General features: G+C 45.1%; 2 protein-coding genes across 5 annotated transcripts; one reads left to right on the forward strand and one right to left on the reverse strand.

Moving 5' to 3' along the window:
• Positions 1–11102: 11102 nt before the first annotated feature.
• LOC128722008 (uncharacterized) lies at positions 11103–20390 on the forward strand. Of its 4 annotated transcripts, none has more exons than XR_008410786.1 (4): positions 11103–11478; positions 16402–16768; positions 16880–17725; positions 18756–18876. XR_008410786.1 is itself a non-coding variant. In XM_053815818.1 (4 exons), exons 1-4 carry the CDS (start codon positions 11430–11432, stop codon positions 19519–19521), a joined length of 1335 nt encoding a protein of 444 aa, XP_053671793.1. In that variant the 5' UTR covers positions 11103–11429; the 3' UTR covers positions 19522–20390. The 4 variants fall into 4 exon arrangements, 2 of the variants coding, with proteins under 2 accessions (XP_053671793.1, XP_053671794.1); XR_008410787.1 differs by having other exon boundaries at positions 16883–17725; XM_053815818.1 differs by having other exon boundaries at positions 16880–17032; positions 18756–20390.
• Positions 20391–20537: 147 nt separating this feature from the next.
• LOC128731696 (serine protease snake-like) lies at positions 20538–21662 on the reverse strand. Its single transcript, XM_053824831.1, has 4 exons — positions 21593–21662; positions 21508–21528; positions 20923–21429; positions 20538–20872 (listed from the first exon to the last, which is right to left on the reverse strand). The coding sequence occupies exons 1-4, from the start codon at positions 21660–21662 to the stop codon at positions 20538–20540; spliced, it is 933 nt and encodes a 310-aa protein (XP_053680806.1).
• Between the last annotated feature and the right edge of the window lie 279 nt (positions 21663–21941).

A 21941-nucleotide genomic window follows, 5' to 3' on the forward strand; every position in this document is an offset into this window, starting at 1 on the left:
TGCAAAACGTTATCACTTTCCATCATAGTCCCCTGCCAGCGTTATCGTAATCGGTCTCCTTCGCAATCCGAGCATCGCTAGACGCACGAATGCGATGGATGCGATTGGTACGACGTCGCAGGAAAATATCGTACTTTGTCCATAAAACGAATGTAAGGAAGGTTGTTTTTTGCCCTGGCATTTTGGTGTGTGCATTCGTTTTTTCTTTCGCAAACCAACAATCCATGCCTCGACAGAATTATTCCCACGGTGGTGATAATGGTTCAAAAGGTGCGAGTAAGACCAAAAAAGAGAATGAAAACTCTGGCAGAGATTTTTCATTTCCATTTTATCGATGCCGCGTGAAGAAAAGAGGGTGATTGAGAGGTTTGCCAGTTTTATGGTTTTGCGATCGTTTAAATCGAAGTAGGAGCAATCGCTTGCCGATTCCATCGCTGAACTTCAGGTCGATAGCAAATTTAACACCCAAGCAAACCCGTTAGTGGGTGGGTTTAATGGTCTGTTACATTTTACGTTCTTTCCACCGATTGCAAAGTAGCGAGTGGTACTGTTAAAATTCAATTTAAAAAAAATCTAAATTCTTTTTTAGCGTGTAATTAATGCCACTCGGTGACGAACGCTGACATCACATTTTGATAAACTTTTTGCTCGTTGAAGCCAATGCAACTGATAATTATCTTCTTTGTGGTGTAGTTCTCGAAAGGCAAAAAAAAGGCATTAATATGAACCAGACTCACTACTCTGCTGCTCGTTTAATAATCATCATTATGCATTTTCCCTTCGGGAAGCTTGGAGGCAATCTACGCTTACGAACGGGAGAACTCCGCCCAGGTAGGGCTCCGTGGTCGAGAATGCCTGTGCCCAGCTAATGTCTATGCATGGGTTTTTAAAATTTATTATGATAATGTTGCGACCATGTCCTGCGGGTGCAGAAACTCCTGGCCGTCACCAGTAAGTGCAGATGCTAGCTTGTGCTACCGAGCGCGCGAAGTAGTTGTAGCTGATGGAAAAAGCAACGTCTGGTCTTCCGTTCCCTTGGGGAATCCTCCAACGGTGAGGAAGGTTGTAATAAAATACTTTACATTTTCATTCAGTACAAACCGGACTGAACGAGAGAGTTGGAGGTAAGAGTTCTTCTGACTGCTGCCGGATCTAGGATTAGTTGAGCAGCTCCGGAAGGATGTCGTAGAAGCTGGTATCATCGTACTGAGAGCGTACAAAAAAGACGTCCCAGGCATTGGAAACAGGTCGGGTAGTGTGGGCATCCATTATGCATAAGGCTGGAGCATGCCGGATGGAGCATGCAACCGGCACCTATTAGAGACTCATTTCGTGTAAGTTCGAGGACACTAGAAGGTTGCAATATCACCCGAGAAGCGTCACGTTCAGTTGATAATAAAAATTGCTAGTAATCGCTTCCATTTACGTTATCGCTAGCATGCCGAAGTTGATCGGCATACAGGAATATTAATTAGAGGCATCATAAATCTTACCGTTTCAAACATATAATGTGTAAAAAAAATCGTTATAAAAATACTAAATAACGTTACTTTGTGAAAAAATAACAGTTTAATATTTAAGTAAAAGCATTCATAAAAGGAAACCAAGAAATATAGAAGTGTGACTGCTTTTTATTAGCGATTAGTCATCTAAAAATACGCTTTTCTTTTACTTTGTTACAAAGTAGAATATTATAATCAAGCCAGAATAGAAGCGTTTGCTCAACATTTTACTGGCCTACTATTATTTGTATTTGAAAACTAACATATTTATTTTTAGTTTTTATCACAGGCCTATTTTAACGGCATGACAGAACCAATTAAATTTTGTATCTTTTAAGATTACATTTTCATAAAGCTCAGGTAAAGTTTACTTTAACACTCTTTCTGGTGTCTATTATTTGATTTATTATAAAGACTACTACATTAATAAGATTTTAAATATAATATATGTAATTAAATTGTTTAACATAATCATAGTTTGGTAAACATTTAAAAACAATTGGCATGTGGTAAGCAAAAACATGTCTAGTTTCGTTAAAGAATGAAAACATTTTCTTAGCGCAATTTGAGTGCGTGTTATTTTTTTCTTCCGAGAAGAAATGCTTTTGAGGGTGTGTTTAACATAGGTTTATAGTGAATGTTTCTGACATCTTTTGATTTCTTGTATTTGGGAGCGAATTTGCTGAATCATCAGCATTGGTTCCACATCCAATATAACGCCCCTCGCTCGGCGTGTTGATTTTTTCTGTTCATATTTATTCCTGCCAACCATAGATTGAAGTGCAAAATGTAAATATTACCATTTTTCCACAACTTATTGCAATTGTTCGTGGCACACCATGGTTTACATTTACGGAAAAAGAGCGTACAAAACCACAGCAAATACAAAACAAATAAATTTGTATTTTTCGTTTTCTGGAATCATGAGCTTGAAAGCTTTATCGGGCACCATGCCACCAACGGGACGGCAGCAGACTGGTGTGCCGTAATTTAACGTGAAATGTGATAAACGATCCCGAACCCCTTCGGGGAAACAAAATGGCAACCCGACTTCGCCTGGCAACTGCAACACTGTTAGCAACGCTAACGGCTAGGTCTGAGATCTGTTCTTTTTCGTCGAAGGCAACATTCGTTTTTTAAGCTTCTGCTATTATTTAATTTCAAAGAGCCAATATAAACCTCTCAAAAATCGTGGTTTGGAGTGGGCCGAAGTCGGTAAGCCGTGTGCCGGGTTTCGGAACCAAGCGAGCAGTAAACTGGCATCTACTTTCCGCGTCAGACCGCTGGATGTTGTTTATAATGCGCTATAATGCACAACATTGGTGTATTTTTGGATGGTATATTTTAGCAACACAACTACAACTTCCGTGTGAAATGCTACCACGAAGTGCTTTGCGAAAGGATTCGTTACGTAACAAAGGCAGGCGAAGGTGGATCTTTAAACTCATTACGAAACGCCGTATTTATTTTCGAAATTGGGAAAAAGTGCACATTTACAAGTGTTTTGCGTGAGCGTGGGTACCGGTCCGGGCTTACCTGAAGCATCACGAACCTGTGTGTTCAAAATACTCTCATTGTTTTCTTTTACTCATATGCCCCTAACATGTTCAAAGATGTCAACAAGTTTGTTCTGAATGAGGGAAAAAGCTCGAATTGGGAAAGAAATTCAGCTTCTTTAAGTGATTTATGTCGAGCGGCAGCATACGGTTGTTTACAAGCTTCTAATCGGATTTCATGCTGAAAAGGCCGCTTCCTGGCGCTGCTTTTCATTTGCGAGCATCACATGTGCGTTCTTACGTGATTTATATTCAATTCCCTTGTACCAAGGCTCGCAACCCTAGCTGGAAGGTCGGCGTGCCACCAATGACTGTAAATTGATTATCTTCTTCCTTTCATTGCCAAGAGCTTCCGGGAGGTCCTTATCGTTGGCGTTGATTAACTGTCGGCAATCTATCTCAAGTGCTCGTACTTTGCATACCTTTGCATACTTGCAGCTCATGTAGAATCAACATTCAGTCGAAGTAGAAATGGAATATTCTACAAGATTTTTGGCCTATTGGACTGCTCGTATAAGCAAGCAAAATTATTCGTACCGTGTGTTTCTATTTTCGTCACGCCGATTTGCTATTTTCGTTTCGCCGACAACAGATTTCCAATCACCGCGAGGAAATTTGTGGAGTTACAAATAACGGAACAAATAACTTTGCCTGGCACAAAATCACCAATCCCACTGCCCTAGATGTAGGTTGTTTGTCCGGTACTGAAAGGACCTTCGGATATCAGACCTTTAGTCAACCGTTAATCCACTGGTCATTGGGCAGGCCCTGATGGTGTTTCATGATGGATGGATTAGATGCATGATTTCCATTCGTCGTTCATCATCCCGCTCCGATAAATCCGGTTACCGTTACTGGAAAGGAACCGTTTCGGCGATGGAACTCTTGCCCTTTCAGCTCAGTTAATCGTCAGTGACAATCGATGCATTTGTGTGCCGTGACAAAGCATTTGCTAGCGTGTTTGGGGCGTAGAGCAGGGATCTTTTTCGGGGATGATAGATAAATACGACAACAACTAATGCTCTCTAAATTTTCCGACCAACTGAGTCCGTTGTAAAGAGTCTCGAGTAGAGGGAAGCTACGAATATTCTGAAAAATCTTTTTAATTGATTCGTTTGGTAAAATTGAGCGTATTGATACATTCGGAACGAACAAACGCATGTACGTGAGATGAACATAGTAAATATGTTTCGTCATCTAGAACATTTTTCATTTGTAGTGATTTAAAATGTTTCAAATGAGAATTTTTTGTTTCTCATGTTTGCATTTGTCATTACAGTTTCGGGCAGATCAATAATGTTTCGAGATTTCTTTCATATCCTTTTTTAGGAATAGTTACTGGGTTAAATTACGGAACAGCTGAATGAGAATCCTTTTTCCGTCGAGAGATATATGTCATCGAGTTTGGAGCTTTGTTATGTCCTTTTGACCTTAAAATTCCAGGCACCTTTGCAGCGTTTTAAAAATGTTTTGCACGACCCAAAAGAAAAAAAATACGAAATATATCGTCCAGCAACCCAGGTCAAGGGCACGAGTCACCGACAGCGCGAAAAGACAGCAAGCATCCGGCGAATCTTGTAATAATCGTCTACCAAACCGCACCCGTGTAGCCTGTATACAGGCACCCATTTTGCTGGGTGGCGTTCAACGAGGAGTGTTGGGAAAACGAGAGGGGTTACAGACGAGATCCAGGCACAGGATCACTAATCCAGTGAACAATTAACCCCGTAACTGCAGCTGCCGCCCTTCGGCTTCAGGCGAATGGAACAAGCCATCATACGCCGCCAGAGAACGATGGGTCGAACGCGGGCTAGAAAGAACGAAGGAAAATTAATCCAACAGCTCCCACCTCCCGAGTGTAGCATAGAAACCAACCCGGGTGGGTTCGGTGCCACCCAAACGCTTAGTTCCCCCTTCCAGCAACCCTTTGTCGCGCTCTCTACCATCTTCTGAGGCTGCATCACGAAAATGGACACGCGCGAGCGAGGGAATGTTTCTCGGAAAAATGCAATCCCGATGTCATTCGCCGGGGATGGTTGATTGGATACGGGATTCCATCGTCCCGGACGGCTTGACAGCATACTTTCCGCCACCCAGGCCATGCCACGGAGCACCGCGTGCATCAAATCACCCCGAGGTCCGGCATGTCGACTGGAATCCAACCTACCTCGTGTGATTGTCCTGTTAGGTTTTGTCTTGGCGCTGGAGCGTGCGCTAGATGTTCCTTCTGGTGTTTTTCCTCTCGCTTCGCAACAGTGGGCTAGCGCGTTTTTTTTATGAAGACCGGGTTCCAGCTTCTATAAGGCAGGCATTTCGGGTCGGTAAACGGTAAAAAGGGCTTGCTTTGTTCGAGTACATTTCGAGGCTCTGCGCGTGGCGGACCCCACGATGTTAGTCACTCTTTTCCTTTCTACTTTTTTTGTCGCCGTACGTCCCGTGCGACGGCACGGGTGAGCCCGTTAGGAAAAGTTTATCACCATTGTCACCGACCCGTCGCTAATGACATGTTTGGCACCTTTAATTTGGCCTTAAAACAATCATCTGGCTTGGCTTGAACAGGCGAACGCATCCGAATAATTGCAGCACGGGAAAATCCAACACGCGTACACGGAAGGAATGGCCATTAGGAATGGGAGCAGCGCGCTACCTTTCACTTCAAGGAAAAACCAACCAGCCGAGGCGAAAACATGCTGGAACACAAACAAAAATACTGTCGATTAGATCCTTCGAGTGCGCGTTCGAGTGTGAGTGGGTTAGGTGGGAATACGAGCCAAGGAAAATGCCACCCTGCCCTAGGAGCGGTTTTGCGGGTTTACGAAAGCAATTAGCAAATTAGTTGAAGAAAATTTGCACGCTTCTCGAGGTGAGGGCGCACGTGCCAGTGCGCAATGCGAGAAAAACATCCCGGAAAAACTGGAACAGCGGGAAAATAGTCGGGAGCATAAAGAGCAGATCACGGGTGATGGTTGGCTTGAATGGTGTTTACATGCGAGATGGTCGGTATATGGAACATTATTTCCATTCTGATCTATGCTGTGATGAAGAATATTGACAGCAAAATTCAAAGAATATTTGTATTCATTGTTTTGAGTCTTGATAAAGCTGTTTTTGTTTCTGGAAGTTGAGAAAAAAATAGGTAAGCATTATGTTTTATTTTGATTATAAAAATAGCATTAAAAACGTTGAATTTTATTTCGTAAGAAAATGATTGTCCTCTACTTTCGAGAATGACGCTGGAATGATATACTGGAGTCGTTTGTTTAATATGATTTGTGTTTCACATTTAATTTGTCGGTGTTTTGTTAGTGTCTCTATTGTGGGTTGGTTTTTACTGAACAAAAAACATCCATATTAACCCAAACTAAACAACTAGTCGTGAAAATTAATTAATTATTTTCTCTATTTGAGGAGCTTTTATCATCCTTCAGCCTAATTTTTGTCTATCGAGCTACCTCACTATCTGGCACTAATTGAAAAATTGTACGAAAAAGATTAAGTTACGTGATTGTGAAGCATGCAATGAATTATGAAAGCACAACATAATTTATAAACATCATTATCCATTAATTATTTGTAATCCACACCTCGCTAAACATTCGCATTATGCTTTGGGTTGGTTGTTTTTATTTACGCTTCTTTCTCTCTCTCTCTCTTTCTCTTTTGCTCCTTTCTTATCTTTTGTAGCAAAGATTTTGAAAAATAAATTCATGCTTGTACGAAGCAAAGACGCAGGGACCTTCTTTAAGGCATTTATTTGTTCCTTCGCCATTAACTACACACAAATACGCCGACCAGATTTCAGCCAGTACTATGACATTACGAAAACTTCGCCTTTGGCTGTGAAATCAAGCTATGGCCTCCACCACACCAAGCTCCATGGCGCAACCGCCGGCGGATCGCTTTCGGTGTCAAGTTCAAGACGTGACTCATAAAAGTGTTTATCTTTCGACACACCGAACCAACCGCGCTGAGCTAAAGTGAGCCGGAGGGAGGTGGCATCATTGGAATCATAATCCGGCTTTCCGTTGCACATCCCAACGGCTCGCGTATTCCTCACTTTTTCTTATTCTCCTTTTAAACGCGGGTGCATTGTCTCAATGCAAAGGAAATACGGCGGAGAAAGGGCTGGCTGACTGGGAGAAATAAGAGAGGGTGGGCAAATACTGGATAGGCGTTTGTGGGCACCAACTACAAACGCACTGCACGGCTGGTGCAAGGAGAAGCAAGAAAGACTTCCAATTTGTTTCGCCCCATCCGGTTCATTTTGGAGCCCATTTTGGGGCGACGGTAATTTTACGCATTGAAAGTCTTTTGGGCCGCTGGTGAGTATTTATTTTTTTTGTTCTTGTTTGTTCTACCTTTGGGTTTTTTCTTCCCGCTTCGCTGAAAGGTGCGTGTGAATAACAACCGTGCTGGAATTCTCCGACGTGGGGAGTTGTAGCATTATTTTAGTTTGTGGAGATTTCTTTACTTCTCCTCACTCGCCTCACCGTGTGCTGGAATTTTTCATGAGTCTGTGCAACCGCGCGAGTGTTCGCTCGGGCGCGATGTAAAAACAGAAAACACCCCCCAAAAAACCCAACGCGTGCTTCAGCGTGTTGGTGGAGCGTTCCGTGGGCTTTTCGTTTCGTACAAGCAGATTGCGTTGGGTTTTGGAGAGCCACCAGCCGCGTTATTGACACTGTCACTTAGCAACCAGATCAACGCATGAGTCCAAGGGAGGCCTGATCACGCCATCCCTTGGGCTCGCCCCTGTTTGGGGAATCAATTGTGAACGCTTCGGGCCGAACGGTGGAATGTTTGCTCTCCCGGCGTTGGACGTTCGAGTTTTCCATCAAGCATCGAAGGCGACGGGTGGACAGGCGGCAATACGTACCGTTAGCGATTCTAGCGACGTTTCGATGGCTGAAAAACAGAAACAAAAAAAAAACAAAACTGAAGCACCCCATTTCCATCTCGGTTGCCCGATGCGCTTCGGACGGTGGAAAGGTTGATGCTCGAAGGCTCGAGCCCGTCTGGATTTTACCGGTTCCCGCGGGAACGGCTTCGTCACGAAACCGGGGTGACATTGTTGCGTAATAAATTCGTGGCCGCTTGGTGGTAACGGGAATCCGCGTTATAGCCGCCCAGCGGTGATAATAAAGTATGCAAATTGTGGCTGAAACCGTTCGATACGGGCATTAGCATTAGCGATTGCTCTGCATGCCGATTGGCGGACTTGCAGGAAATGGAAATTGCTCGGATCATAGTATGTTCTGCTGGTGAAAAGATTCAAGGATTCCAGAAGCTTTTCAATGTGTGATAACCATCCAGGATTATGCACCTATTCTTTATTCCTAGAACAAGAATATAAGCCAAGGATACGGGTAAAATATCCTTGTTTCAGTATTTTATAATAGCGCTTTTGCAAAAAGCTCACCTGATGAAAGAACCCAATACCGTGGAAGATAAGAATTTGCATTAAAAGTTCTCCAATAACTGTGGGGTGATCCACAAGTAGGGCTTCTTGGCTGTGGTTCAAACTTCATCACTTTCCGACGATGGAAATGTGAACACATTGAAGCCGAGAATCACTTCACGAGCGGTCAGAGTTCGCCTTTCCATGGCCCATGTTTGCTGTATCCGTTGCCCATTTCAGCGCCGTCTCAAGAAAATGCACTCTTACACACGTGCACGAACAATGGGCCCACTCTGCTTCTATCAAGTTTCCGGGACTTCAATGCTTCCAGGGCTCGTGTTTGCTGATAAACCTCGTAAACCACGGTGTGCGCTAGAAACTCTGCACTCAGAATCCGGAGCCAGTCCTGTTGGCCAGCTTCAGATGAGTCCGTTGGCGGAACAAGCATGATCTGAAGCATGGCTTGGCATGCTTTTGCTGCTCGTATTCCGTTTGGTTGCCGTTTGTTTGTTTAACTCGGTTCTACCGCTGCTGTCCTCGTATTCCCAGCGGAGGTTTCTGTCCGCATACGCCCTACTCTTAGGGGAGCTTTTATTCCAGGCGGTGGGATTTTATTTTGTTTCTTTTGTGTTTGGTTTTTTTTGTAAAAAAAAGCGTACTTACGATTTCATCCTTAGACGCTTTCATCCCTTATCATGGGTACTTTGAACTGGAGATTTACCATCCGCCACAACGATGGAGCAACCACAGTTTCAGCAGAGGCCACTAGCGGACAGTTTAACAAGATTGTTGTCTTATTCTTAATGGTTTTCGACGGTAGGACACTGCTTATGGGCTTGCAGGACCGTTTAAACCATTCAGGCAGGTTTTAAGATGAGCTTGATTTTTCTCCCTTTTTTACTGTGGCTACCGTTTAGGTACAACCACGATGTTCAGAGTAGATTCATGATGTGTTTTCTTATCGTACGAACTTAAAAGTTCTAAGCGAGCATTGAAGCAATTCGCAAATTAACGCTTTAGTAAAGAATGGAGAGACGATATGTTTCGTTAGGGTCGCTAAAAGCTTGAATCAAGGGAATGTAAGGTTTAAAAAAAAAAAACCGCATACAAGCTAGCGTTGAGTTTCGCGTGTTGAGGATCGATGATCGGGCGCTCCCAAAGCGGGAATTGAAGATGTGCCCGCGGGCTTTTGTGGGCTATGGCGGAGGTGGCGTAGAGGGAAGATCTCACAACGTTCGCACAAGTCGCAAGAGGAGATGAAAAGAGTCCGGAAAAGGTGCAAAAGTCGATGGCTGAGAAGTTGAAAAACGAAGAAAAAAGAGAAAGAGAGAAAGTAAGATAGAACGACGGTAAGAGATGAAGAAAGAGCAACTGAACTTGTGGTAAAAAAGGAACTTATCTCATTGGGAAAAGAATAAAAACAGTTTGTTACACAGTGAGAGAGAGAGAGAGAGAAAGAGATAGTAAATGAGAAAGAAGGAGAGAGAGAGAATGATAGAGAGACAAAACACGCATCACACCGAGTGAGAATGAAAGAAAAATGTAGAAGAAAATCCAGAAAGGTAGAACGAAAATGAACCTCTAACACGCCGAACCGAGACCGCGAACAAACAACGTGTGCGCCGGCCCAGCGGTTGTTGTAAATTATACATCTTTCCGCCGAGTGGTAGAAAAGCGCACCCGATCGGCGAGGCCAGCACATGGGGTGGAAGGTGCCGGTGGATAAACCAAAGTGTGGAAGAAGCAACACAAAACAAAGCAGCGACAGAAAAGGCAAAAAGGCGCATCCTATGGCGAAGCGATCGTGGCGGGATGCTGCACGATCGCGAGGAGAAACAGGACAAGCGGGGAGTGTGTGTGTGTGTGTGTGCAAGGTTTTCCTCCCTCAATCACCCCTCTTCTACCGCTTTCGTTCCGTACCTTCCCTGGGGCGCATGGTTACGCGATCGTTCGATCTTCTGGCCGCGCACAGGTCAGGTGAGATGAAGCAGCGAAAAGAAAAGCAGCCGCAAGGATTGCTCGGGCTGGTGGAAGCCAGCGGAGAACGGGCCACAAAAAAAATGTGCTGAGACAGGCAAATCAAAACAGCGCCTTCAGCGTACGATCAGGACGAGAGAAACCAAGCTAGGTGAAAGAATAAAAAGCCAGCGAGAACGAGAGAGAGTTCCAAAGGAAAAAGAGAAGAAAAGCTTTGCTTTGCCTTCCGTTGTGCTGCAGGATAAATCTCGGTGTGCCCGCGATGCGCGAGACGGCCAGCAAGAAAGCACGATCACACGATCATGTCAGCGCCACGCAAAAAAAAACGGGCAAGCCGGCAGCTTTCAGAACCTACCACCGCGAGCTGGCGGCGCAAGAAGAACACAACCCATCCGATCATCTCAGGGTGCCATGCCCAGCAAGACAGAGAGAAATAGAGAAAGAAAAAGAAAGAAAGAGAAAGAAAAAGAGAAGGAGAGAGAGAGAGAGTGCTGAAGAGAAAGCGAGTGAGAACGCGAGTTTCCTCGCTGGGCGGGTTTCCCTCACCCAGGTGACCCCGGTGCCCGGCCCGGGATCTCCCGGTGGAAATGCGTTAACCGGGGCTGCGCGAGCCGTGCAGCGGTCAATTGTGCAAGATCGTCCAAAGGAAGCGGGTCGCTTCGGTTCTAGTGCTCATCCGCATACATCGTTGCTGCCGCTGCTGTTGCTACCAACCACGGTGACTTTCATAGTGCCTTTGCGTGCCACCGACGAACGTCCGCACGTGGTTTTCAGGAAGAAATCAACTGCCGACCGGCCGGAAACGGAAACGCGGAACATTGTGTCCGAGTAGCAGCCAGAGAGCGGCTAGCGGCGCATACCACGAGTGACCGAGTGCGTGAGCTGTGCGCGCGTGTGTTTTTGTTCTAATTGGGTGTTCTCCCCGGATATCCCGCCAGACGTCGAGACGAACGAACTTTCAAGCCGCCAAAACGTCCTTCCACCCATTCTCACACGATGAAGTCCATCATTTTGTGTCTAGTGTTTGTGCTGGCGTACGCAGGAGGTAAGTTGCCACGGTTTGCCGCTTTGCTATGAGTGTGGGAAAATTCCGTGCGCGAAAAGGATCCATGAAAAGGCTCACATTTGTTCGCATGAAGTGGAGTAACACCATTAGGCCGCTGCCTCAATGGTAACTAGAGCAGGAAGCTCTAGTCCAAAATCAAACCGATGTCTGCATCCGCCATGAATGCGCTCTTCGTCATAGTAGGTTGTGCCATGAAGCTCAAGCTAGACGTAAATTCGGCTCGAAAATAGCTGGTTTCAATGGTAACGCGAAAGCTGCGCCTATTGATGTTCCGTATCCTGCAAATTGTCATTCCGTTCGCCATGACGGCTGTCGTGGGCTGGACTTTCCATCGCTTCGTAACGGCTGTACCATTTGAGTCAAGCTCGCGGAGGAAAGCGTAGAGAAAGAACCAAACCCATCAGGGCGTTTCCATATCCCTGTCCAAACCACAAAGCTTGCGCTCTTTCCTGCCGGAAGGCGCTAAAGTTAGTCATTAACGGTGCGGTGTCTTTGGACGCTTTCAAGACACTTTTATGCTTTTATATTCAGCCCGGCCACTTCGGGCGTTTGTTCGTTGGCATCGGAAATTAAATTTATTCTTTTTTTTTTTGAGCGGAACGAAGCGACCAACCCTTCGGCGTGGGGAGTGCATTATTATTGTTAAAAGAAACCTCCTCGTGCGGGGGTTAGGTTGCCGAACGGGACGGCAACTTCCGCGAGAATCGACGTGGGAAGCGGACGATGCGCTGCGAACGGAATTGCTAATGAGCTTTCGTATGACGTACCGATGTCTAACATCTGGTCGGTTATTGCACAGCGCTGTTTCTGGGCCGCTCTTTGGGTTTGAATTGCAGCCTCGCCGAGTCCGAGAAGCTTCACCATTCTGCGGTGGGATGCACGCGAATGGACCATTGCTTTTTGCTCCAACGGATGGACGGAAATGAATACGTTCGGTGTGACGCATGAATGTCAATGTCCGGTAGGTTCTGTAGAACGTTCAGCGCTTTAGCCTTTTTCCCTTTCGGCATGTGAGCGAGCGGAAGTGCATTGCGCAACGACAATTGCAGGATGATACCACCTGCAATGAAAAACCTGGTGGTTTTGTCTCTGCTTTCGGCGATGCCTGACACACCCTTGAATGCTTTGCTAACGGACGTGAGTACAGGACGTTGACTATGACGTTACATGCTAAGTACTGCGTTGATGAAGTTGCTCACAAAATGGCTCTGTTTTGTGAGCTTCATCGAGGGACTCATACGAAATGCTCAATTACAATTACCCATCCACCAGATACCGGGCATTAGCATCAAGGGTTAACATTTGCATTACAGTCAGCGACACCAATGCAAATCGCGTGCACGAGAAGGGCCAAACGCTCCCAAGATGTCCGATGTTCACCATAACCGTGAAGCCAACGTCGGAAGTTGGCTCCGTTAGTAGCGGTGCTTTTTCCTTTGCTGGACGAACGGACAACGCTCCGCCCAGCGACAGGCCAACTGAAAAGTGGATAAGAACGGCTTCCAGCTGGGTTTCCTTTTCCCGCACCGTCGGTGAACTTCCATTCCTGTTTTGGCAGTAAAATTTTGCGCTGTTTCGCCAACTTCGGAACGATGACGATTCCCGCTATTTTAGAGAGGAAAATAAAAGCTTCCAAAAGGCGCACAAATAGCGCAGAAAATCTCACTATCGTGAACTGGCTATCAAGCCAAGCGTTCCGAAAAAAGCGATGACAGGAAATGGGTAATTAAATCCGCTGCTTCGCTGATTAGATTTGACCGGACTGTGGCTTTGTCGATACCCTCCCGCCGGGTGGGTCGGCAATAAACCGAAAGTATAACGCCACAAATAGGTACGCTTCCGTGCCGGCGTTCTTTTCGTGCTACGGGTGGAAACCGCTTAATGACAAACGATAAACTTGTTGGCGGCACCAACCTCGGTGGATGAGTGCCCGATGCTGTTTCCTCTTGAACTTTCTCGAAGGAGAACACCGTTTCTTCGGGGAACTCGTTTGCTGTTTGTTTCTTTTACCTTTCGCGAGGCCACGTTTGCTGAAATATAACGGAGGGAAATAGAACGCACGCATGATCGCCGATCGGCAGATAAGAGGAAAAGGTAGATTTTTATTAAGCTCACGATCGCCGTACTGGCCACTTTGGAGCAATCCGGCCTCGGACCCACAGGATAAAACCGGGAAAGCAATTTCACACCGTCTAACGGAAGCGCGGTCAAAAGAGACGCTGGCTCAGGAAAACCCTCAACCGGACGGGAGAAATGCTTTCTTATCGTGTTCCCATCAAAGTGGCTGTTCAATCCATTTTAATGCTATTTGTTTTTTATTCAGGCACTCGGTTGGGTCAGCCGACCGACGAGCTGACCATTTGGTGGAGCAGTTTGCGTTGATTCCGAATTGTTTATATTTCCTTTCCGCCGCTTGAAGCGGCTTCGACCTGATGCCATCACGCGTGCTTGCACCGGAAAGAACCGTTCGGTTGACCGTACTCCCATCGGATTTGGTCACGGCGGTCAGTTGGAAGTGTTGGTCCGGTTTTTACGGACCCGTCGCAACGAATGGTTCGGGGTGTTACGACATTTCTCGATCCTTTCGTGGATGGGATGTACCAGAGCTCCGTTAGGTTGGCTGTGAATGTGAATTTTGTTTTCCTCCAGCAGCAATAAAGAAACAGAACCTTATTGTACGGGCGAGAAAAATAACTTTTAGGCACAAAGGCAGGTGAAAATGCGTGCTGGCATGATTACGCCACCAGAGTGCTAAAAGCGCTGGAAACATCTCTGTGTTATGTAGATTCGCCTCGTGAACTGGAGGATGGATCTGGATTTTCATTAGCAGCTTTGGAAGGAAGACTGAAAGTAACTTGCATTTTTTCACCATTCCCGCATGTTGACTCGTCCGTCTGATGGTTGGTGTAAAAAAATAACACCAAAAAAAAAGGTAAATGAAAAAAGCTGTCGCGATATATGCGAAACTGAGTGCTGGTACCGTTAACTGTACGTAGCTTGAAGGAGTTTTTGCACGATTACGAGAATGAGCTTTTTTGGGATGGATTTTTCTTCTTGTCTCTATGTAGCCTTTAAGTTATACGGGTAATTTGGAGAGTTTATGGAAGAAGAAAATGGGACAGGAGTTTGAGAGAGAAGATAAAACGCCACACCAAGAACACGAAACCCGTTCCCGGCCATCAAGCTAATGCGGGAATGTAAAACATCACGCTACATTTGGAACCAATTTACGGGCATGGTTCGAGTGCTTTTCAATGACAGATGCAAAACGATGGCGTACACTGCAGGTGGCTTTTTCGTATTTTACTTCATCTCATCCTCCGGCAGGAGCAGTCCAATCATTAGATATTCGCGCCGCATCACAGCTGAGTCAATAAAACGACACACGGTAATTTTCCTCTACCATTCGCAGAAGCTTACTTTGTCGCCATACGCGGTAAGGTGTTGTTGGTTTGGGACAGGGTCCGAAGTAGAACCACTCGGCAAAACATGCTGGTATGCGATTGGGCGCTTGCTGAAATGTTGCTGCACAATCGGCGAGTGTTGCTGCATGCTAAACAACGTTGAACAAAAAGAACACTGCAAAAATAAAAATATGACGCACACGTCTCTTCGTGTCATTTTGGAATCCTCGTTGGTAACGTTCAATCGTCAGGTCGTTTTAATTTTTCAAGCTTTCCACCTGCTCCAAGCGCTGCGGTAAAAACCGGTCTGCGAGGTGAAGGTCCAGCAGGAGCTACCGAGCTTAATAAATGATTGGTAAATTGGAACACCTAAACCGATAAACCTGTCGCGAGGTACCGTTAGCTTGCCTGGTCATGCTTCGTGCTTCGATTTATTCCAATTCCCCACAAAGTTCACCACCGTTATCCTTTCGCGCGGCTTTTTTTTGCTCTTGCGGGGAACTATAGTTAGGATGCGTATGTGCATCTCTGTACGTTTTCGTAAGCTTCCATCGATTGATTGATATAAGAACTTATATAAACGAAGATAAGCGAAAGCGAAGAGAGAAAGATAAACCTGGAAGAATGAAGGAAAAATGTCGTAAAGCAAACAATAGTACAAGAAAAAACCCAAGATAAATGCTTCTTAAACAAAGTAGGCGTTAAACGAAGACTGTTTCAACACGGACTACGTGCGGTAGGCTTGCCTTTCTCGCAGGAAACCGGAAATGCTCATGCTTGCTGTATTGTTTGCTGTGTTCTTCCTTCCAATGCGGGTCTGCCGCTCCGTCGCTCTTACGATTCTGCACTTAAAGTGCCTTGCGTCGATAAAGCGTTTCCATAATTCATGAAGCTCTAAAGGGTGTGTGATTTTGGGGCTCGGTTCTGTTAGATTTTAGCTCAAGAACGTCTGGTACGAGGGCGTGCGCAATGGAATCCTACGAACAGTATTATTGTAGGTTGAACCGGAAGGCTATCGAAAAAACCAGCAAAACGAAGATGTTTGCGGACTTATCTGATACAGCATCATGTTAGACAATTTTTTCCCAATTGACGCTTTTGAAAGCGAAACATTATTAAATTAATGAAGAAAAAAAATACACGTCTTGGATTTTCTTTTTGTCAGTTAGCGATATATAGGTTTAAATCTCAAGCTTTTGTTGAGTTTTGAATGTTTGTTTTTTTATTTATAGATCGAGAAAAACCATGTAAGAATCAAACCAAATACATGAAATCAATATTGTTTTTTTGCATTATTCTTTTCACAAAAAAGCTACTATATACTATTTTTGTTTGACTATGGGTAAAAAACATGGTATGAAAAATATAAGTTCACAACCATGTGTTCAACCATTCAAATTCAATTGTAAAAATATCGCCAAAATACCAATCATTATGAAAATTGCCAACAAAGATTTTCACATATGCCTTTTGTTCTATTTTTCTTCGTATTACGCAGGCCAACGAATCACGACCATCCAGCTGGACGGCGTGCAGTACTTTATTAGCCGGATGAACCCGTACTCGCCGGAATTGAACTACTTCCTTGCGTATCAGTACTGTCGTTCGCTCGGGTTGCAGCTAGCTTCGTTCGAGACTAAAGAAAAGGTGGAATCGATGACCGAATACCTGCAGAACGCTGGTTACGGTAAGTACAATTTCTGGACGTCCGGTAATCGGCTCGGTACGGGCATGTTCCTTTGGATGAGCACCGGACTTCCGTTCAATGCCACGTTCGACTATTTCGAGAAGTCACCGGAAACCGTCGGCATGGACCCTCTGGACCATAACAGCAACACATCGCCTCAGCGTACCGCTCGCGACAGGTTGGTTTCCGTCTTTCTTCTTTGATATGGTTTAGCTAGCTCTAGCGTCTAAGGTGGCAATTAACGTCTCATATTATCTTGTATCTTTCTCTTTCTCTCTCACCTCTCCAGCAGCAGCGGACTGCAGAAGGGCTGCGTGCACCTGAAGGCTCCGAGCCTACGGTGGGCCCCAGAGGATTGCTCTGCCGTAAAGGATTTCATCTGTGAACAAACGCGATGCTACTACTACAACTACGGTAGCATTCCGGTTTCGTCCGCGCAGGGGTAAATATTGCCTCACCCAACGGGATAGCACTGAGCGCATTAAGGACACTTAAAAAAAAAGCAAGACATTCCTACCACTCCGACATCAACCTTTCCTAACTTCCATATCCCACCCTACTGACAAATTGACTGCAATCCTGCCTCCCAGAATTATTCCAATCGAACGCTTCACAAATACACTGAACCCTAGCAACAGCAAGGACAATAGACAACGATAAATGGAATAAAATGGACAGCAACTTCCAATCGAAATTAAAATAAACAGCAATCCGTTAGAATAGCACTAGAACAACAAAAAAAAAGCATAGTATAAATACAACACGGTTCCTTGGCGTGACGCGCTCTGGTGGAATCGAAGCGCACTGTTGGAACGAAGAAGGCCGGACAAAACATGCTTACATAGCGAGATCCGATAAAACCACTTACTTCAAAATCCTTCACTGATGGATTATGCAAAACTGCGTTTTGGTGCCCGGATTTGACATACACCAATAGCCGATGACAAACATGAATGGAGCGAAATCAAATGAAGCGCGGCACGCGCAGAGACAAAAAGACAGCCAAGATACAAACTGCTTGAGTGGGGTTTGCTAGATTTTTATTTTACGTTGCTGCGCGCTGTGCACGTAAAGCAGCATCGTGCGCAATCGTGATAGCAATCGACAAACCGAATCTCACGGTACCGTGCCGTAGGTGAGCTAACGTCCTTTCCACCATCTTTATGTTAAGTTTCGCTATTTAATGCTTCATTCTACGCTTTCCGTCTAATGATTAACCACCCGATAGAAAACTGGTGAGCGATTTAGATATCCTTCCATCTCAAATCCCTTTCGACACTTACACACAAACACATAAGCCCATTTGAAAGCACCTGGAATAAGCTCGGGTCGAGCTCGTTTCAATTCACAGCACTCTGTAGTATGTTGCATCAGTTCAGTTTTCACCAGGCCGCTTATGAGCTACAAGCAAAACAAATAATGATACTTGAAACATGCGTTCAATGGTTTTCCTCAAACTCTACATTTTTTAATTGAACGTACGACTTTCTATGGAAGAGAGCGAAGATTACATGCAGGCCTGTAGCTATTAGCTCGCACAACACTTCTACTTCTTCTTCAACTCTTTTATATTAATCTGCATTAACATTTGGCTGGTGGTTTGGAGTTAGTTCATTAAACGTATAGAACGGAAAAAGAAAATATTCATGCTATCCAAGTTTCAGACGGCCATTCTTTGCCGCACATTTAATAAAGCAAAATAAGATTCTTTTCGTTCTCTTGAAATGCACTCAGCAATTGGTTTTTAAATGTAGTGTACATTGCCTGGCGCCTGATAACACTCACAGCATTCATTGGGGTTGTTACGGGTCACAATAATCAACGATTGACAACATTGAATTTCGGTTGCCGCCAAGTAACATGTGGAAGATATCTATGCGATATGATCTTATCTGCGATTTTATCTGTACTCTGTACTGTTGGTTTTAGTAAATCCGCCCGTGCGGAAAACAGTCGTCGGCCATATGGGAAGTGTGTGGTAGTAGTTTTCGTTTTATGCTTTCGATTGAGCGTAGGTTTTATTTTCTTAAATAGCGTTTCTATTCGCTCCTGTACAATAACCTTGCTAATAAAGTAAGCTTCCTCAGTATGACGCTGTTCCTATTGGGGATCTGACTTTACTTGAGTAATAAATTGTTAATGTTTTCATGTGCCTTTCCTTTTAGCCGCCCAATTCAAACATCGACCAGTACCGCACTATACACCACGCTCGCCGTCACGACGACGACGGCTGCCCCCGTAACGACAGAGCCCGCAACGACTTCCGCAGAAGCGCGCCAGTTTGTGTCCTACTCTACAGTGTCAACAACTAACGGGGAACATACTTCACCACTAGCCTCCTTGTTGAATGGTGACATTTTGGAGCAAGATCGCACACCGAAACCCATGCCGGCTCAGAATGATAACACCGCCGAAGAGGAACAGGACGATGACCAGGAACTCGATCACGATCAGGAGGACGACGATCAGCAGCAGCTGCACGGGGATGAACTCGAAGAGGACGATGATGAGCTGAATGTTGTCGGTCGCAGCAGTAGCAGCGTGTCTGCAGCAGCCGACGACGACGAGGAGGAAGAGCACGACCAGGAAGAGCACGATCATGATGAAAGTGAGGACGAGGACGAGCAGGCCGCCGAGCTACACCACCAACAAGCGCTAGCAGCCGGTCAGGATTCAGCATCCGTCGCTGGTCTGCCCGACGACATTCCGGTCGAGCAGAAACTGAAACAGATCACGAAAGAGATCGAACAGCTGTCTGGTGGTAGTGGAGATCGCGAGCTGCGCGTCGACAGCCGCCAGAGCTTTCTTTCGTTATCTGATTTGATCAAGAATATCCGTCCGGCTGAGAAAGTAGTACCACAGATCGATTCATCCTACGCCAACACGATGCGTGTCCTCGGGGAACCACTAAGCCATGCACAGAAAAAATAGAAAAATCGTGCTTCGCGTGCGATGTTTGGGCTTGGATTTCCTCTGTTTCAGCTGAACTATGTATGCGAAACTATGTGCTTTAGAGGTCGTATCCGTCCAATCGATTTTAGCTTGACAAGTGTTTTAATTGTAGTGCGTCCCTTTAATCCCATATGACCTTCGACCGTTCAATTCTGCTCCATCAGCTTCAACCATGACATGCGAATGAGATGACAGGCGGTTCTCTCTGAGGATGACATCCCATGACCTCCTTGCATTGACCTTCACAAGGACGGTCATGTAGGCTCGATTCCGGGACGATCCTTCTCGAGAGGACCTCTGCCAATACTCATCTAGCATAATTTCACTTTCGGTGAATGAAGTGAACAACCACGGCTAATCGTCAAATTTATCAAAGTCTAATGATTCTTTGGAGGCGAAAAGACCCGAAAATTGGCTATTCAGGACAGTTAGACCCTCTGGCATTCAAAACAGTGAAATGAGCAAAATGGAGTTTTTGATGGACTTTTCCACATTGACTGACTATTGGGTTTGCTACAAGTTTGAAAAGTTGAAAATGAACTGTCCAGACAGCACTTGGCTATTTGATACGTCGCCATACCTCGACTTGATATGGAAAGTTGCAAATGACCCAATGTCCAATAACAAGCTAAAATACACCACTACCCGCATAAACCCCACCCGGAGCAAACGAGTGACGGAATAGAGATAAGAATTTCAATGTAACAGAATACAGTAAGTGTAAGCGTACAAGAATTCTTGTGATTTAAACTGAATACGAAGGAGAGAGATCATTGCAAGACAAGACAGGCGTGATAAGAAATTTGAGCGAGGTTCCCGAGAGCCGATACTGAAACGTACTGAAAAAATAGATGGAAATAAATGAATAAAATATAAGATTTGTACAAAAAAAAATGGCCCTGAAAATAATACACACTGCCAATACAAACGATCGAAGTTGCAAGAGCGTATATTTCGGTGAAATCTGTCGAGCTTCATTTTGCCGCGAAGTTAGCCTATGATTTCCAAACAACACTTTCGATCCAATCGAGATACTTATCGATTTTTGTGAAAACAATTTTTCGGTGCACTTCGTCACAATCCACACCCTTGCCTTCAAGTCCTATGAGTCGATATGCGCCGTGAACGGATCCTTTTTCGACCGTTTGCAGCAGTTCACCGACGTCACCTTCACAGGTCGATTTCCAATCCACTGGAGCCTCCACACAAAGCTGCTTGTCAGAGACACCCTGCGGGAAGTATTTATTGCCGGCGTACACCTGAGTGCAGTCCTCATTTGGGACACGCCTCATACGTAGCTTCATCAGCTGGGTATCCTGTGTATCGTTCACTAACCAAGGGAATTAATTGATGAAGAGTAAGTGATCGCAGCAAACTTACCCTGCTTCCCCATTCTAAATCCTGTTGAGATAAGATGCGATAAATCCAACGGTTTATCGTCGGTCCATAGGCAAATCGGATACACATGTGAGCTAAAAGTGACGGATTCTTCAAGTCTAATCAACCCAATATCGTTGTACGATGCCACCGTTAGCTCATCGAATCCGGGGAACATGATCAAGGAGCCACGTTTGATCAGAAGCTCTGGGAAGGAAGAGTTGCGCGTATAGTCATGCCGGCCGAGTGAAACCTCGTCGCCGGCCAACGCCCAGAAGCAGTGGCCTGACACCAGTACGTACTGATCACTAATCAGAGCACCACTGCAACGCATAATGAAAGCAGTATCATCCTCATCCTCGTAGAACCACTGGCCTACGAGCACCTGGTGCGGAAACTCGCCGTCCATGGCCGGTAGTCCGTTCGAGGGAGTGACAAATTCATTTGTTCTGCTAGCCATCGCAGGTGCAGGTGATAGAGCGGCAATCGTCTTACGATAATCCTGACATTCTGAGATAATGTATCGCATCATTAAGACATACTTCGAACGATATACCTATTTTCAGTAACGCTGGTTGATTTACTCACTTTGTTCCGCCAATCGAATTCCTGCATATGTAAAGAAATTGAAATGTGTCAGATGAGGTGTATTAGATATGTATGTAAAACCTACCTAGCACCTTGTATGTACAAAAGCAGAGTAATACAGTTACGCACACCGTGTGGAAAATTGTATGTTTCATTTCGTCGTACAACAACGCTAAGTAGAAGCTCGCTAGTATAGCAACTGCCGCTATTTGCAGTTGACGATTTTTGCATGCATATTTATACCAAACCGTTATACAAATGGAGAAGATTCTCAGATTCTTTGATCATGCGAGTGCAAATTTTTAGCAAGGGGTCATTTGGGGTGATTCTTGCAAAACAAACCACAGAATGTGGTTTGAAACGGCTGCAACGAAACGATTACTGATACAAAACGTAATTGTTATGTTCAACATACGTTTTAGTAACCTACAAGT

Source organism: Anopheles nili, chromosome 2, assembly GCF_943737925.1.
Source record: "Anopheles nili chromosome 2, idAnoNiliSN_F5_01, whole genome shotgun sequence".
In the NCBI taxonomy this organism is placed as follows: domain Eukaryota; kingdom Metazoa; phylum Arthropoda; class Insecta; order Diptera; family Culicidae; genus Anopheles; species Anopheles nili.

What these genes read in the sequence shown, in the direction of transcription:
- LOC128722008 (XM_053815818.1), top strand. Translation starts at nt 11,430, where the DNA reads ATGAAGTCCATCATTTTGTGTCTAGTGTTTGTGCTGGCGTACGCAGGA. An exon ending in TGTGCTGGCGTACGCAGGAG is followed by an intron (nt 11,479 to 16,401) that starts GTAAGTTGCCAC and finishes CGTATTACGCAG; the next exon opens with GCCAACGAATCACGACCATC. An exon ending in CCGGTTTCGTCCGCGCAGGG is followed by an intron (nt 17,033 to 18,755) that starts GTAAATATTGCC and finishes CTTTCCTTTTAG; the next exon opens with CCGCCCAATTCAAACATCGA.
- LOC128731696 (XM_053824831.1), bottom strand. Translation starts at nt 21,662, where the DNA reads ATGAAACATACAATTTTCCACACGGTGTGCGTAACTGTATTACTCTGC. An exon ending in TTGTACATACAAGGTGCTAG is followed by an intron (nt 21,529 to 21,592) that starts GTAGGTTTTACA and finishes TTACATATGCAG; the next exon opens with GAATTCGATTGGCGGAACAA. An exon ending in ATTTAGAATGGGGAAGCAGG is followed by an intron (nt 20,873 to 20,922) that starts GTAAGTTTGCTG and finishes TCCCTTGGTTAG; the next exon opens with TGAACGATACACAGGATACC.